The following is a 17,261-nucleotide window of genomic DNA, read 5'->3' on the forward strand; positions in this document are numbered from 1 at the left end:
TTTAATTATTTCACCTTAAATGAGAATTCCTAGCATCATAGGGTTTGAAAGTGTAGTGTCAGTGCATTTAAATGTGTGCAAATATCACTAAATTATTTAATTGCAAAAATTCCTAATTCCAATACTTTTAAGTACTAAAATAAAAATAGTCATGAAAGGAAACATTAATGTACTTAAATATTAATTTTTATCATATGATAAGACCAGTTATTTTCCATACAAACACATCACTGAAACTATAAAGGGAATGATTACATGTACATACATGTCCTTTTCAATATAGTACAGAAAATTTAATTTCCTCTTGTCACAAGCAGTGACAGATTCCATAAGAAACTGAATTGAGAGCTCCCTAAATTATGTGTCTAGGTGATTTTGTTTCTAGATGATCCTAAATTGGTTGGCTTGTTCCTTTGGCAAAAATCTGCTCCCTTATATCTGATTCTATCCATCAACAAAGTATTATATATTTAAACATGAAAATTTATATTAAAAGAGAATGTTGAGTTCCAACCAATAAGGGAAGAGGCAGTCTTATTTTTAAGGTATAAAACAAGTAGCTACATTTTGCCTTAGCCAGAGGAAAAACTAAAAGACATTTCATCCTAGTGGATTGTATTTATTGTATTCTTCTATAAGGCAATAGTCTCCTTTGCAAGCTAACTTTTTCACCTTCCTTACATAAGTTATTAAGTGAATTCTTTATGAGTCATCCCTGTCCTTAAATGTACCTTTCTCTGTTGAGAAAAGAAGAGATGTATTTACTGTATGATGACAAAAGCACCTTAGATGTGGTGTTTCCTTGGACGGTTTCCTCACGTTATCACTCTGCCATATGTGATTATTTCTTGTCTTCAGTGTAAAAATAATGCCAATGTGTGTTATTAGATATGTCCAAGTGAAAGAAGAAGAAGTTAACATATATCTGGATTTTTTGGCATTCCTAAGGCTGTTATATGCCTAAAACACATAGGCTAGGAGAAGGACATATGCATATATATCTAATATTTCTTAACACACTTGGTTCTTGCAAAAATGATAAGAAAATGCTGCCTCCAAACAAGATAACCATGTTTCTAAGTCCCTATCATCTTTATGGAACATTTAAAAGAATTAAAACTAAACATTTATTTTGAAATCAAATTATAAACAAAACAGACTTTTCACATGTGCTTCATTCAAGATAAATAATTCAGAAACTAACTTTATAAGTTATGTTCTTGCAGTAAGGACATTGAGTGGCTTTGGACTTTGCGTCCAGCCTTGTCAAAATTAATTGTATTGAGACTTCCACTTCTGGAACAAATGGAGTAAAAGATACTGATTTTATCTCTATTCTGGAAACACCCCCAAAATGCACAAAATGTATGAAACAACACATTAAAAAATGGTAAATATCAGGCACCAATGGGCAATGAGCCCTGAGAGACTGGAAACAAACAACGTGCACATTATTACTTCTCAGATTACTACCTTAAAGAATTCCCAGGGTGTAGAGAAGAACAACCTAGGCAGTATTCAGTGAACATGTACGCAAGGAAACTATCTGTCAAGGAAAGCACCACTTAAGAGGACAGGAGTCAGGAATACTGCCTTTTCCCTCCAGCCACTGGGAACCCTCATTTTTCACAGTGACTTGGGTATAGTACATAGAAAGAGGGTTATAATTTGTTAAAATTTATAAAGATTGACCACACTGAGTCTCAGTGACTACACAGAAAATTGGAATTCTCATACACGATGGGTGGGTATGTAAATGGTATCAACACATAGGAAAAGTTTTGCTTAGCAGAGTTTTAAAAGGCTAATCACATACCTATCGGATGATCCAACCAGTCTACTCCTAGGTATTTACCCAAGAGAAATGATAGCATTTGTCCATATAAAAACTTGTACATGAATGTTAATATCAAATTTGTTTAAAATCAGCAACAGTTTGAAACAATCCAAAATTTTATTAATAGGTAAGAGAATAAACAAACACGTTACAGATATTATGAAATATTCAGCAATAAAAATGAATGATCTATTGATAAATGCTACAGCATGAATGAATTTCAAAATAAATATGCTGTGTGAAAGAAGCCAGAAAAATATACATACATACATGATTCAATTTACAAAAGAATCTAGAAAATACAAATTTATCTATAATGACACAAAGCAGTTGGCTGCTAGAGTACAGGGGAAGGTCAGGGAGGCAAGGATTTAAAAGGATGTGAGGAAACTTTTGGAGATGACATGTTCATTATTTTGATTATGCTAATGGTTTCACAGGTGCACATGTATAACAAAATGTATCAATTCATACACTTCAAATAGGTACATTTCATTACATGTTAACTATACTTCATAACATATTTTTTACGAACTGTTTTATAAAGAAAAATACAAATGTAGAATTCAGTGTTTCTTAAACTTGGATGGACATTGAAATTACCCAGAAAATTTTGAAATATACCAATATCTATGTTCCAATACCAAAGATTCTGATTTAATTGCCCTTGGTTTGGCCTGAAATTCAGGGGTTTTAAAAACCCTCCAGGTAATTCTAATAGGCAGCAATTTGGGAATTTTTGGTATGTTATTTCATTTTCTCTTTACCAGTAGAAGAATTTTAACTTCATAAGTTTTTATGTAACATACAAACTTAGTAAGTAGCAATAGAAGTAACCGTTTGTTTCCTAAAAAGAATCTACATACAATTACAAGTGCAAGTTTATGTTTATCTACGGAGGCAAAAATCAGTTATAAAAACAAAGGATGACCAAAATGTTCAAATAAAAGTATCCTTGCTTTGTAATTGCAACGGACTGACATTTTATTCAGTAGTCAATGGCACTTATGATCATTGACACTCTTGAGAACACTTAACTTTGGTGAAAAGCTATTGGCTGGAGGACTTCTTACTGCCCGGTTCTTAGTACACAGCTCAGGAAGGAGAATGCAAAGGCCCACACTCACCTTGGCATAGATACAGCTGTCGTTGAGTCTCTGCAGGGAGCAGTTTTTGTCACAGAGAGGGCACATAAAGACTTCAGTGGCTTTACAAATTTCTTGGCTTGAGAAAAAAAGAAAATAAAAACAGAGGATGAAACTATGACTAGGAATTCACTTAGTCCTGACAGCAAATCCTGTTGGAAGCAGCAAGGCAGGGAGGAAAAGAAGAAATGAGAAGAGTGGGGAGTAGTGGGCAAGTAAGGAAGAAGTTTTAGACTGTGGTGTGACTCCAACTCAAACACTTGAGAATATTTGTGATGCAAAAGTTTTGGTTTGCTTCTTTTATTTTAGAAAATGCTGTCAAGATATTGTAATGATAACAGGCCATATTTTACATTTGGGTGATACTGGTGAAACTTTGTCTACAATGACTCTTTTATACGTGATTTCATAGCCTCAGGATAATTTTGTGAGGTATACCAATGAAGTTTTAGCCAAACTCACAGGCTTGGAAGTGGCTGAGCTGGAATCAAACCTATTTGGATTTCTCAAGTCTAGTGACCACACAATTTATAACACCCACTGCACTACACATTGTTGGTGCAGAATGTTCATTGCAGATTAAAATAATTGTTTTTTTATGTTTGTTTGTTTTGGGGGGCCTTTTGCAGTGCCTTGACATACACTGTCACAATGACATGCCGTAGTTTATATTTATGTAAATATGTTCATTAGAATGTAACTCTACGACACGTCTCTTCAGTTTTATGTCCACTGCCTTTAAAAAACCTCTCAGAATACATTCTAGATGACTTTGTGACAGCACTAACACATCAATAACAATTTCTGAAAAGCCTCATAGACTCACAGGTCTCAGCAACTTATTTTAAGAATGTTTTGAGCCCTTTATTCTCATAAATGGCCCTTTCTCATTTAGTATTCCCTGAGTTAACTGTCTTAAACTAAATCTTCTCTGGAAATGTTGAAAGGAATTTAAAGGCTTTAGAAAATGTGTCTGGAAATTCAACTCAACACAAGTTTAACTGGCAATGTTTACAGCAAGATTTGTTGTTTTTACACGTTTGTCTTTGAACCAAAAAAAACCAAAACACACAAATAATGCATGTGCATTTCAATGTGTATTTCAAGTGTAAGATGTATATAATCTCAAGCCAAAGAGGGGATCAAGAGTAAGTAATGATATCCCATAGTAACAAAATGCTTTACAGTGGGGAAAGATAATTCATGTCTGTCAAATTGTTTAGTCTTTACTCCAATCTCAGGTAATGGCAATAATCTCCAGTAAAAGGAGAGTAACAATGTTCAATTTAAGGAACTTGTTCAAGATTATAGAGCTAGCAAAAGACACTTCAGGAACCCCCAGCTTAGGTTTTTCTGATTGTACATCCAGTTCTTCATTAATTATATCTAAATGAGAGATAAAGTTTGTTTCGTATTTTAAGGGAACTTTTCTATCAAGTAATAATTTATTACTGATCATCATGATGGAATGGGTCTATACTTCTACTTTCATACTTATCTTACTAGTAATCAGGATGTCTATATAAAGTAGGAGAAAGCAGGTAAAATATACATTTTAAAAAACAACAAGAAAGAGAAGATTATGTCTCCTCATATCAATACTATTAATTTGTAGGAATAAGAACTATAACATATTTCTTAAAAAATTAATTGAAATGAGCTTTTTAAAAAATTTATTTTTTCACAAATGATACAATTTGTCCTGCACTAGAATCTTACACCAAAAGGGTGCTGAAGTTGGTTTATGTGACATAATCTTTCTCAATTTCCAAATGGGATCAATCAAAAGCCCAGATTTATTCAAGCACCAAGTCTAGAATTTCCATCATTAGACTGGGTCCTAATTTTATTGCTGGAATCATTATATTAATTTTCTGAAGGTTACACAAAGCTCAACTCAATACATGATACACAAAAAAACATCAAACAATTTTTGACAATTTTTAGTCTAAAATAAGGTACTTAAGAGTATCACAAGTTTCTTTGACTTTACTTAACCACTAGAGGGAGGGACAGTGCCCAACACAAGAGTTTCTGAATTTCTTTTGCAGTGTTATCTAAACAACCACTCAAATTGTAGCTTTCTTTTGTTTTGTATTTATTTATTGCTAAATATACACATCAAGTGCGATTTCAAAGAAACAATCATTACTACCAATTAAGGATAAAAGTAGCGAAAAAGTTTTCGATATGGGGGTGGATGTCTGGACCCACTCATTTGAGGGTCCTGATGCTTCCTTATAATTGAGCGAACATGACAAAGAATGGAAAATAACATATGTGCTTCGTGGTACACATTTTTTGGGGAAAGTGTGAAACTAGGTGTAAGGAAAAGCAGTAGGGCATTATGGATAAATCATTGCTTTTAAAATCAGAAATAATCATCAGAGAAATGCAAATCAACACTACAATAAAAGATCACCTCACACCTGTTAGGATTGCTATTATACCTAAAAACAAAAAATGAGTATTGGTGAGAATGTGGGGAAATTGCAATCCTGTATACTGCTGGTAGAAATATAAAATGGTCCGCTGTTATGAAAAACAGTAGGGAGGTTTCTCAAAAATCAAAAATAGAATTTCCACATGATTCAGCAATCCCACTTCTGAATACATAACCAAAAGAAATGAAATCATGATCTGGAAGAGCTGTCTGCACTCCCACATTTATGTCAGAACTATTAAAAATATCCAAGATACGGAAACAACCTAAATGTTTATTGATTGATGAATGAAGAAAGAAAATGTGGTATATATGTATAATGGAATATTATTTGGTCTCAGAAAAGAAGGAAATCCTGCCATATGTGATAACATGGATAAACCTGGAAGAAATTATGCTGACTGAATTAAGCCAGTCACAGAAGAACCAATACTGAATGATTCAACTTATATGAGGTATATAAAATAGTTGAACTCATAAAAACCAGAGTAAAATGGTGGTTGCCATTGGTTAGGGGGAGGGAGGAATGGAGGGTGAAATGGATCAAAAATTTTAGTTACATAAGAATAATAAATTCCAGAGAACTGCTGTACGATATTGTGCCTGTGGTCAATAATACTGTCTTGTGCACTTAAAAATTTATTAAGGAAGTAGATCTCACATTGTGTTCTCATTGCTAATAAATATTTATTAATAATCCATTGATAATTAAATCTAAATTAATAAAACAATGATTAATTTAGTTCTGTAATTATATATTAATTATAAAATTATTATTATTGATAATTTAAAAAACAGAAATAGGTTTGAAACTTAGCTGAATACTTACTAGATACAGTCTCCTGATCAAATCACTTTTTTTTAAAAGGATCAATTTCTTCATCTTTAAATGGTGATATCTAACTGGGATATTAGATTTAACATTTTTACAATGTACTTTACACATTCAGGTACTTCATAAATGGAAGAAACTCTTATTACTAAGGATAGTGTCAAGAGAAGGCTTGGGAATCCTCCAAGAAGCAATGACTTGTAAAAATTTGGTCAATATTGAAAACCACATTAATTTATTGGTGAGTTCTGACGCTGAAGAGGCAAGAATAGGCCAGGGAGTTAGGGTTTCAGCTGTTTCCTGGTTCCTGAAACCCAGGGAAAAACAGGCCGCATGTACTTGTCTGTTCATTTTCAAATTCCTGTATTTTTCCCAGGCATAGACATGGCCATATTTCACTATGTAAGACCAGTGTATACATGTAAATATATACATGTATGTATATACAGTCATCTAAAACTTGATTGTTAGTTACTTCTATGATGAAGTGCAGGGCAATTAAGAAACATAACCTTAATTTAACACAGCTGGTAGAAACATAATTGATAGAGCCACATTTGCAGCTTTGGAACATTTTTCTACCCTGCAACAAGCAAAAAAGAGCTTAATAAAATTGTACTAACATAAGTCAACACAAAATAAAAGCTTGCTTTCCTTCCCTCACCCACCATGATAGCACCTACAACTCAACCATGTCTGACACCTTGAATGGAAAATTTAAGTCCCCAAATTTTCAGTCAAGATATTCAGTGCTGCTTATCTTGGTTTAGAATAGAAAGTCTGACAGGATCTTAATTATAGTGTGACGGAAGTGGGAGTAATAAAATACCATAAAGCACTGAAGAAAAGAGTTTGCTAATGCTTTTTAAAACACTCCTTGTACTAAAGGTTGAAGAATAATTATCTCATACAAAAAAAAAAAGTCTAATTTACTCCATTGGTATATAAATCAATAGAAACAGCAAATCTATTCCCTTCATTCCTCTTTGCTCATTTTCAGCTTTGTAGTGGCGGAGGGGGGAAGTCTACATCATATGGTGAAATGTTGTTAATATGTTCTCCACAGAACCAATTTGAACAGTAGCTGTTGAAGAATCATTTTACATATTTTAAAATTTATATTAAAAGTGTGTTTACTTTTTTCCAATTCATTGTAACTCTAAGCCACAACCTTTCTTCTGAGCTCTAGATGTTACTGATACAACAGGATACAGGGAAATGCCCAAAAGGACAATGGATGTGTCCGGTGGGCAGAATTTAGTTCAGGAAGATGGTGCTTTGCAAGATGGTAGTGAGTTTGCAAAACTCTGAAATAAACCCATGACTAGGTCAAATGAGTTTGGGCAGTAGGTGTTTCTTTGTTTTTATGATATTTATCATTAACATTCATGAAGAATAAGGGGAGCTTGAGATATCAAATCAAGCCACTTGGTTATTGAATAGGATTTAATTCTAGGACAATAAAAGTGCTTTGTTTTAAAGTAAAATTGTTATACACATACATACATATACATATTTGTTAATGAAAATTCAGCGAAATTAATTTCTATGATCTCATGAAGAATATAACTTTAGCGTTAACTGTCATGTTTAGCAACCAGTAGCAAGGCCACGGTTAAAAGATGGACCAAAAGAGAAGAAAGTGTTCAGTTTTGAAAGAAAGAGGAGAGATATTTTTCATATTTTGAATTTGATCATATAAAATTAAAGTTGATAATATGCTTGTGATATATTAAATAGAACTTGATGTTAGGATTATTTAATGCTAGGATGACTTTTGCCCTTGCTAAATAATAATGTATTATTCCTATTTCCAAATCTTAAGTCACTTTAACAGAGGCATCACCATTTTGATACATGTTTAACTTTTGTTAAATCCAATTTCACTGCCATCTCTATATCTTAAGTGGATGCTAAATACAATTTATAAATGGTTATTCCTCCAGAGAGTAATAATAAAGTAGAAAGTATGTTATGTTCTGTCATGAACTCAGGATAGTACAAGAGGCTGCTGAGAGCAAGATTTATGTTGTATAATTGTTTTGTTTAGACATCTTGAAGTATCCCTCATGTGCAAAAAGGGCTGTGCATCTCTAAGGGTGTTAGTGAAGGTTACAGCAGATGAAATAATGTATTTGGAAGGCCTTGGTAAATTACAAATTGAAATTGTAAATTATATATTATAGCTATTATAATGATTTAGATGAATATATTGAGAGGGCATTCTAGATTAACAAATGCTATACAAATGTAAACTGCACACAACTATCACATTTTTGAATTATTATGTGGTATATACTGGAAAGAGAAATTTGACATAAACAGTCTTGGAACTTACCCAAGGGAGGCTGCACATAAAAGTATAAAAATAACCTTTTATAATAGTGTTCCCTTCCTAACAACAACAAAAAAAACAGAAACAGCAAATAAATTAAATTACAGTATCATCAACCATTTGTTTTTTATAGTCAGCATTATCATTAAAATTTGGCCACTCAGAAGACAGGCCAAACATTTTTAATAGAACTCTTAATAGCTTACCTCACTTGACTTTTATTCATTGTAAATAATCCATAGAAGAAAACACACAAGCCAACAATTGCTGCAGGAATCAGCATTCCGGTATACCATCCCAGCCAAGCAAAGTATAGTCCAATCTTCTCACCAAAGTATAGCCTGCATGAGAAAGCAAATTCTTAGACTGAGCTAAGGCAACATAAGCAATATTACAAACATTGATGCCACACCTAGTCAGAATTTCAGATGGAAACTTGAGGCTACACTCAGTTCCTCCTCAGCTCCACCTAGAGTATCTAATACTCCTGCTTGTTAATGAATCCAATAATGGTAATAGTGTTTATTTTTAAACATTTTCATTATAGGGGCAATTCTGTCACATGTATTTATGTATACATCATACTTCTTAATATGGCTCAGAAGCCTTTATATAACCCAATTCTTGCTTTTCTCCATCTTCCTGCTAGCATCCCTTCTCATTGTTCACATCACAGAGCTGCCCTAAACAACACAGCTTTCACGCAAATTAGAAAAAGCTCTTCCCTCTGGGTGCAGTTTAGATTTTCATCTCCATCTGCACCTTAACCACACACCCTTATGCTAGACACAATGTGCACCATTATGCCACACCTTCCTCAACAAAGTTCACCTCTGCAGTTTCCAAAGCACACAATATCTACCCTGGTTAATGCTGTCCCTAAACTTACAAAAATGTATGACAATTACCAGGCATGCTTCCATTCATTTTCCTCCCTATACGATTGTAAGCCGCTAAAAGGTTGACCTATGTGTTGCTTCACTAATACCTGTCACAGGAAGTACTGAAGGACGCTAAGAGAGTTAATGAATTTTACTCCCCTCTAGCTGATGAATATTATTTAAATTGAAATGGCAGAGGAATAAGGCAGCTCTAATAACTACTCAATAGCTCCTTCTTCACTTAACCTACTGCTGATATTAAAGGCCTGGTAAAAATGACAATTTCCTGACTTCTTTACTCCTGTTTGGTCTCCATCTTCTAAAGATTGTTAATTAACACACACAGTTTTGTTCCTTCAATAAAGATTGGCACTTTAAAGTTCATTTGGAAATACTGTACTGAGCAGTGATTCTTGCTAAGAAGAAAATTCTCTTGTCATATTTCCTTAACAAGGCTTCTCTTTCTGCAAACTATTCTCTTTCCGCTTCATTCTCTGTATTGTGCCAATTAAATCCTTTGCACATTCCACTGGGTGTAGGCCTGGAATAATCCTACATTTCTCCATTTTTTTTCCATTTTATTTATCTTTCCTAGGAAACACAGATCAATAGAACATTAATTTCTTATACAATAATAATATTCTACTTTGAAATGGAAACTCATTACATTAACAGGTATTGAAAAACCATTTTGTTCTCTTGAACAAATGTTCCTCTGTGGGGTGGAGCAAAGTTTTCAGCACATGTTACTAACACAATAGAGTACCTTTATAATTATGATGACAGAAGCCTGCACAGACAATTGAGCTTATATAGAAAGTATTATCTATATCATACTGATATCAATAATGGTATTTTAAATTACACATTCTTGAAGGTTAATAGAAACAACAATATTATTTGGTGCAGTACAGTCACCTAAGTAAAAATAGTTTTCAGATCTGTGTCAGGAGAAAGGAGCTGGTGACAAGTAAAAGAGGCTAAAGAAAAATGTCCTTGCCTTGGACCACTGGTACTCACAACCTTCTATGATTCCTGTGTTCCAAACAGAGCAAGGAGGAAGAAGGAGGAAGAGGGGGCTGCTATTGCTGTAACTTCTCATCATACTTCAACCATAGCTACTCTCTTTTAATCTGGTTTTTTTTTTAATATTTGTGCCCTGTGTCATATTTCACTCAATGATAGAATTCTGCTGCTGAAATAATTTCTATTGTAAAACAAAACAATGTGGAAATCTATGCTTTTTGAATTGTTTCCTTTGGTGATATTGTTTTTAAATACAAATGCCTTCAACACCTATTGTGAAATATTTTTTTAAATTGCCATACAAGAATTTTGCTAAGCAAGTTTTGTAGCTGATGATTTTGAATATGTGCTCTTTATAGCTTCAAATATTTTTCATGGAAAAACAGACTGAAACTAAAATAGGCCTTAGCTACAAAATGTTTAAATTTATTTTTAAAATGGGAAAAACCATAGACACATGTCCAGAAATGGTTATTTATATTAAAAAAAAGAAATTGCCTGTATCTGACTTTTCATCTACTACTGAAAAACAACTTTATTCAGCATGAGACAATACAGGTTGTGCCTATGGTTCTCCATCATCCATAACCAAAGAATATAAAGAAATCCAACCCTGAAAACCCTCTTTCTCTCACTACAGATAGAAAGCAACACAATAAGAGAATCACGTCCTCAAAAGTGGGTGGTTTTAAGAACAACTTACTCAAAATAAGTAGCCACAAATTTTAAGACAATCTGCTTGTTGTAGAAAAGTGGGCCTTGTAGAAAATTCTACACATAAATAGTTGCATATCCATATTTGCCTCATCACCATCTCAATTTTGGTAACACAAGTATTTATTTTTTGTCAACAGAAAATTGTATATATTTATTGCATGCATGAGGTTTTGAAATATGTATATATTTTGGAATGACTAAATGAAGCTAATAAACATATGTATTACCTCACATATTTATCCTTATTTTATAGTAAGAACATTTAAAATATACTCAGTAATTTTCAATAATATAATACATTATTATTAACTATAGTCACCATGTTATACAATGGATCTCTTGAATGTATTTTTCCTAATCAAATTTCATATCCTTTGACCAATACCTCCCCAGTCCCTGCCTCCTCCCTACCCCCAGACTTTGGTAAGTACTTATCTACTCTCTGCTTCTAGGAGTTCAACTTTTTTAGATTCTACCCATACATGAGTTTATGCAGTATTTGTTTTTCTCTGCCTCACAGATAAAGAAAATATGGTATATATACACAATGAAATACTACTTAACCTTAAAAAAGAATACGATCCTGTCATTTGCAATAATATGGATAAGACTGGAGGACATGCTTGCAAATCCTAACTTCATTTTCATTCCTAATAGATATGCTTTGTGAACCAGCACATTTCACTCTGTTCATCTATCTCTAAAATAATTCTTCCATCTGTATAAAATAAAATCTGAGAATTTTTTGTGATCACCTGACTAAGAAATAAAACATTTTGGTTCTGAATATACCCAAGTACTTAATGTTTGAAACTAAAAGTGTTTGGTGGTGGATGTTTACCCTCTGTATTTCCAGATCCACGTTCTACTTTTTTCCTTTCTCTATAGGCACTAGGTGGCTACCTCTATGGACTCTGTAAGCTTTGTTCCTTCTTATTTTCTTCTGCCTTCCTGATGGACTTGTTGACCAACTGAATGTGCCAGCAGGAGATCAGAGGGCAAGATAAAAGAGATGGGGTATTTATTAACCTGGCTTCCTCCCTCTTGGTCCGTGTTTGGCCATGGCTGCTTTCTTTCTAGGTCATAGCTTGTTTCAGATGACCCATCATTTTTATGGTTTTAGATTTTGACAGGTTCTGCCAAATGCTTTCTCACCCTGCCTCTTCAAGATCTAGGTTTGATAGCAACTTCCAGCTATGCTAGTTTCTGGGAGCTTCCTTATCCATCACTGCCTACCTTGGCCCGGGCTTATGCTTCTGTATATAGTTCTTTTATTAAATTCTCTACAAGTACCCCTCTCAGTGTTCATCTGTTTTATGTTGGGGGCACTGACTCATTAAGCTATGATTTATTCTTGATGTTTATACTTTATAAACAGCTTAAAATATTAGCATATATAATATAAATGATCATTTTCTATCATTCTGTAAATACGTATAGTTAACCACAGACTTGATTAAGTCCTTGTTAATACAGATTTCATGATTTCCAAACATAAAGAACAAATTATCTTCCATCAAAATAAATGATATAAATCATGAATACAACAATATTTCAAGACTAGTTCAAGTTGAAGGCAGTTACTTACTAGAATATGCATCCTGAAATAGAGTAGATCTTTGATGAACAATAAATATATACAAACATGTGTTAGTCATTTTCCTCTTTGCTCTTAGATTCACTTCTTTTTTTTTTGGTTTGGAAATTTTAGTCAGGTTTTACTCTAAATTACTTCTGGTTAAGTTGAGTCAGGAAGTACTAAACCACTCAAAGGTAGAAGAAAGAGATAAGCCAGGACCTTTTTCCCTCTCTATGACCTCTCCATGGCTCCACCCTCCTCCTTACTTTCATCTCTCTGATGGCAGCCCTAGCAATGGTATATAGGTATTGGGTTCTGGTAATATATTTTTATTACAATTTCTCTCCACCTGTAAGGAGTGTTAGTAATTTTTTGCTGTTGCTAATCCCTTGGACACCTTGCAAAGCCTGTTTGATTTCTCAGCTGTCCCATCCCCTGGATAACTAATTACCTGCATTGAGTTTCTTTTACTGAAAAATCTGACAGTGGTTGCTTTTTTAAAGCCTGCACCGTCACTGATAAGTACAATAAATAATTCCAAGTCTAACAATGACAACAAACAGCGTACTTTGCTTTTCATGATTGTTCCATTTGCAGTACCTGATTAAATCCAGAGGCTGATGTTTATACCACATTCCCCAGCGTGCCCAGCGCTCATATAATAGATGCCTGTTATTCTGAGGTCCATGGGTTTTAATGGGCTGGCTACTCTTGTAGGCTCCCTGTAGCAGATAAAGTAAGATATATTTGGGTCTATTCTTTTGTGAAATTTGAACTGAATAAGAACTCTATTTTCCCTTGCAGAATAATTTAACAACTTATTGAAAACTTCAGAAATGGTAAATTTAAGCCCATCACTGGAATGATGTGATATGCCTTTACATATTTTTCATTAAAAATAGTCTAATAATTACTTAAAAATCTTTTATTAAATTACTTAAAAAATACAATAGGACCCATTTAGCTTAAAGTAAACTAGACTCAAGGCTTCTCTGTCTAGAATTTAAGATCTTTTAATAAACACAATATCTTTACCATCACTGAGAAAAATTTTGATAATCTTTAGTTCAGAAAGTTCAGAAAAATATATTTTGCTTTAAGAAGTGATGCAATCCCAGGAAAAGTTTCTTCCATTTTTACAAGTTAAGGAAGAGAGTAAGTGCTCATTCAAAAAATATAAGAGGCCTCAGCCACTAGTACTAGTCAGATTTTCTCTCTCTCTCCTCTCTCTCTCTCCTCTCTCTCTCTCTCTCTCTCTCTCTCTCCTTCTGTATTATACTTTAAGCTCTGGGATACATGTGTGGAACATGCAGGCTTGGAACATAGGTACATACGAGCCACGGTGGGTTGCTGCACCCATCAACCGTCATCTACATTAGGTATTTCTCCTAATGCTATCCCTCCCCTGGCCCTCAAACCCCTGACAGGCCCTGCTCTGTGCTGTTTCCCTCCCTGTGTCCATGTGTTCTCATTGTTCAACTTCCATTTATGAGTGAAAACATGTGGTGTTTGGTTTTCTGTTCCCGTGTTAGTTTGCTGAGAATTATGGTTTCCAGCTTCAACCATGTCCCCGCAAAGACATGAACTCATCCTTTTTTGTGGTTGCATAGTATTCCATGGTGTATATGTGCCACATTTTCTTGATCCATTCTATCACTGATGGGCATCTGGGTTTGTTCCAAGTATTTGCTATTGTGAGTGGTGCTGCAGTAAACATATGTGTGCATGTGTCTTTATAGTAGAATGATGTATAATCCTTTGGGTATATACCCAGTAATGGGATTGCTGGGTCAAGTGGTATTTCTGGTTCCAGATCCTTGAGGAATTGCCACACAGTCTTCCACAATGGTGTTCATCTTTCTCCACATCCTTTCCAGCATCTGTTGTTTCCTGGCTTTTAAATGATTGCCATTCTAACTGGCATGAGATGGTATCTCATTGCAGTTTTAATTTGAATTTCTCTAACAACCAGTGATGATAACCTTTTTTTCATATGATTGTTGGCTGCATAAATGTCTTCTTGTGGGAAGTGTCTGTTCATATCCTTCATCTACTTTGATGGGGTTGTTTGCTTTTTTCTTGTAAATTTGTTTAAGTTCCTTACAGATTCTGGGTATTAGCCCTTTGTCAGATAGGTAGTTTGCAAAAATTTTCTCCTATTCTGTAGTTTGCCTGTTCACTTCGATGTAATTATAAATTCTATCAATATCTTGGACAAATTATGTGTGAGTGAGTGTGTGTATGCATTTCTCTTTTTCTCTTTATTTTTCCTTTTCATACTAAACTCCACAAGACATTTCTTCTCCTTCCCTCTAGCCATTGTCCTTTTTGTAAGTAAAAACAAACTTCAACTACAGATAAAAATATGAGATTGGCACTTGTCTCCTTCACTAAGGAAAAAAAGGAAGCATAAAATTTTAACTATCCTTAATCAAATTATAGTCTATGCCAATGACTCCATTTTCCTCCTAATAAGCCTTATTTTTCTTACCTCAAATAGTAGCATTTAAAATCAACAGAAAATTCCTGAGCTCACTTTATTGACCTTCTAATTTACTTTCTTGTATTTCAACATTATTTTCTATTTTTTTCATGTATTTATTCCATATATTAATATTTCAACCAAATTACAAACACAAGTGGGAAGATGATAATTACTTATAACTTATTTATAAGTCCCAAATTTCACAAAAAAAAAAAAAGCAAAAACTGTCAAATGAACTTTCAGAACACAGTCTAATTATGCAGAGAAAATTACCCACACAGAGAAGAAGTTAAACCTTTCTTTGCTACAGAGGTTTTGCTTGGGCCTTAAGTTTGCCATTCTGAACACTTTACCATTTATTATGTGCTATTTGATATGGTGTTTAATTTCTCTAAGCTTTGTTTCTTTATCTGCAAAATGAAAATAATAAGATTTACCCCTCCAGGTTATTTTCAGAATGGGAAAATACATACACAAGGTCTGGCTCATGAAAGACACAAACATATTTCCTGTTATGTCTATTCTTACTATAAGTAGGTATACCATAATGAATATAAACATTGGAGATTGGCTTCCTGTGCTAAAAACTGTGCCTTTGATATTTAACCTTTCTGTACCTCAATTAACTATATACAAAACAGAGTTAATAGTATTATACATATCAAAGTGTTGTTGCAAGGACTGAATGAGACAATCCACATAAAATATTTAGGTAACTGTCAAATAGCAAGCATTCAACACATTTTATCAACTATTAGTCATACCAGACTGCAAATTCCTCAGCCTTGTACTATATACTATAAGTCCTCAGTCATAAATTTACAAATGGAAGTGTGATAGCTTTTGAAAGTTCAGAAGTGAAACCTGTAAAGACCCCACTCTTATCTTAAAATGTAAAATGGCCTTAAAGAAAGAGGTCAGGAAATAAAAGTTGGCTCAAATATCATTTAGAGTGGACAGGGCACACTGCAGCATAGAGCAGCATTTCTATTTAAAACATGTTTATAACAATCCTGCAACATCTGCACCTGTACCCCAGAACTTAAGGTAAAATTGGAAAAAATTGTAGGTGGGTAATAAGATGGCAAATAATAAGTAATAGGTAGGTATTTGGCTATAGGTTTTTGTGGTGGGCTTGTTTTAGATTTTCGGGTATCTCAAAGTAGTAGGCACAAACCAGGAATCTGCTCTGTTTGGAACGGTGTGGATCTCGAGTTGCATCAAGCTTGGAGCTCTGTACTAGAGCAGAGGGCAGCAGCTGTAGAGTCCAGGAAGGAATGTCACTGATAAGGCTAGGAATCCCAGTATGGGGCAAATTGTAGATGGGCTTTGAGGCAGAGGAGCCAGTGGACAGCCACAAAATTACAATGGGGAAACAGAAGGCCTATGGCCACCTACAGACTGAATTCTCCTGGGAGTGGGCAGTCAGATTCAAATGAAATCAACAGGACCAAGCAATGAGCATGAAAACCTTGTTTATAAAATGGAAACTGCCTTTCCAAATTACCTCATGTGGTGGAAACGCTGCTATATATGAGCCATTGTTTATAAGTTTACGTATACCTGCAAAGAGAAGAAAAGGACAGTTCTTGAGTTAGTTTCAATGAAAAATTTCCTCTGAAGCAACACAAATATATGGGGAACAAAGAATTAATTAAAAATTTAAGATAACCCCGAAGACTTCAATATCCCCATCACCTAGGGGGACATTGAGATTGTGAAAGAGATTGATGCTGGGTCTACTTATGTCCTTATGATATTAGTAAATGAACATTTGCAAGTTGCCACATTGATTTACTTTATCATGTCATAAAATATTGGGCATTTAACACACCTATTTAGGATCATGTGACCCAGAAGCAACTTTTTGTTTTTCTCCAAATAACGAAGTTTAGTCAAGAAAGAAGACAAATTCTATATTCCACCTCCTCCCCATCCCCTACCAAAAAAAAAAAAAAAAAAACTCAAAAATATATTGGTA

General features: G+C 34.0%; 1 protein-coding gene across 2 annotated transcripts in view; it reads right to left on the reverse strand.

Annotated features, from left to right (window-relative positions):
- ANO3 (anoctamin 3) overlaps positions 1 to 17,261 on the reverse strand; it is a 173,086-nt gene that overhangs the window by 76,783 nt on the left and 79,042 nt on the right. For both annotated transcript variants that reach the window (XM_032283712.1, XM_032283711.1), the window contains 4 exons: positions 16,788 to 16,843; positions 13,396 to 13,517; positions 8,799 to 8,933; positions 2,965 to 3,061 (listed from right to left, as the gene is read on the reverse strand). In XM_032283712.1, the coding sequence (XP_032139603.1) occupies positions 2,965 to 3,061; positions 8,799 to 8,933; positions 13,396 to 13,517; positions 16,788 to 16,843 (410 nt within the window). The remainder of the gene's footprint in view (positions 1 to 2,964; positions 3,062 to 8,798; positions 8,934 to 13,395; positions 13,518 to 16,787; positions 16,844 to 17,261) is intronic.

This window comes from Sapajus apella, unplaced genomic scaffold (assembly GCF_009761245.1).
Source record: "Sapajus apella isolate SASKATOON/1434 unplaced genomic scaffold, GSC_monkey_1.0 scaffold14, whole genome shotgun sequence".
Taxonomy (NCBI): Eukaryota; Metazoa; Chordata; class Mammalia; order Primates; family Cebidae; genus Sapajus; species Sapajus apella.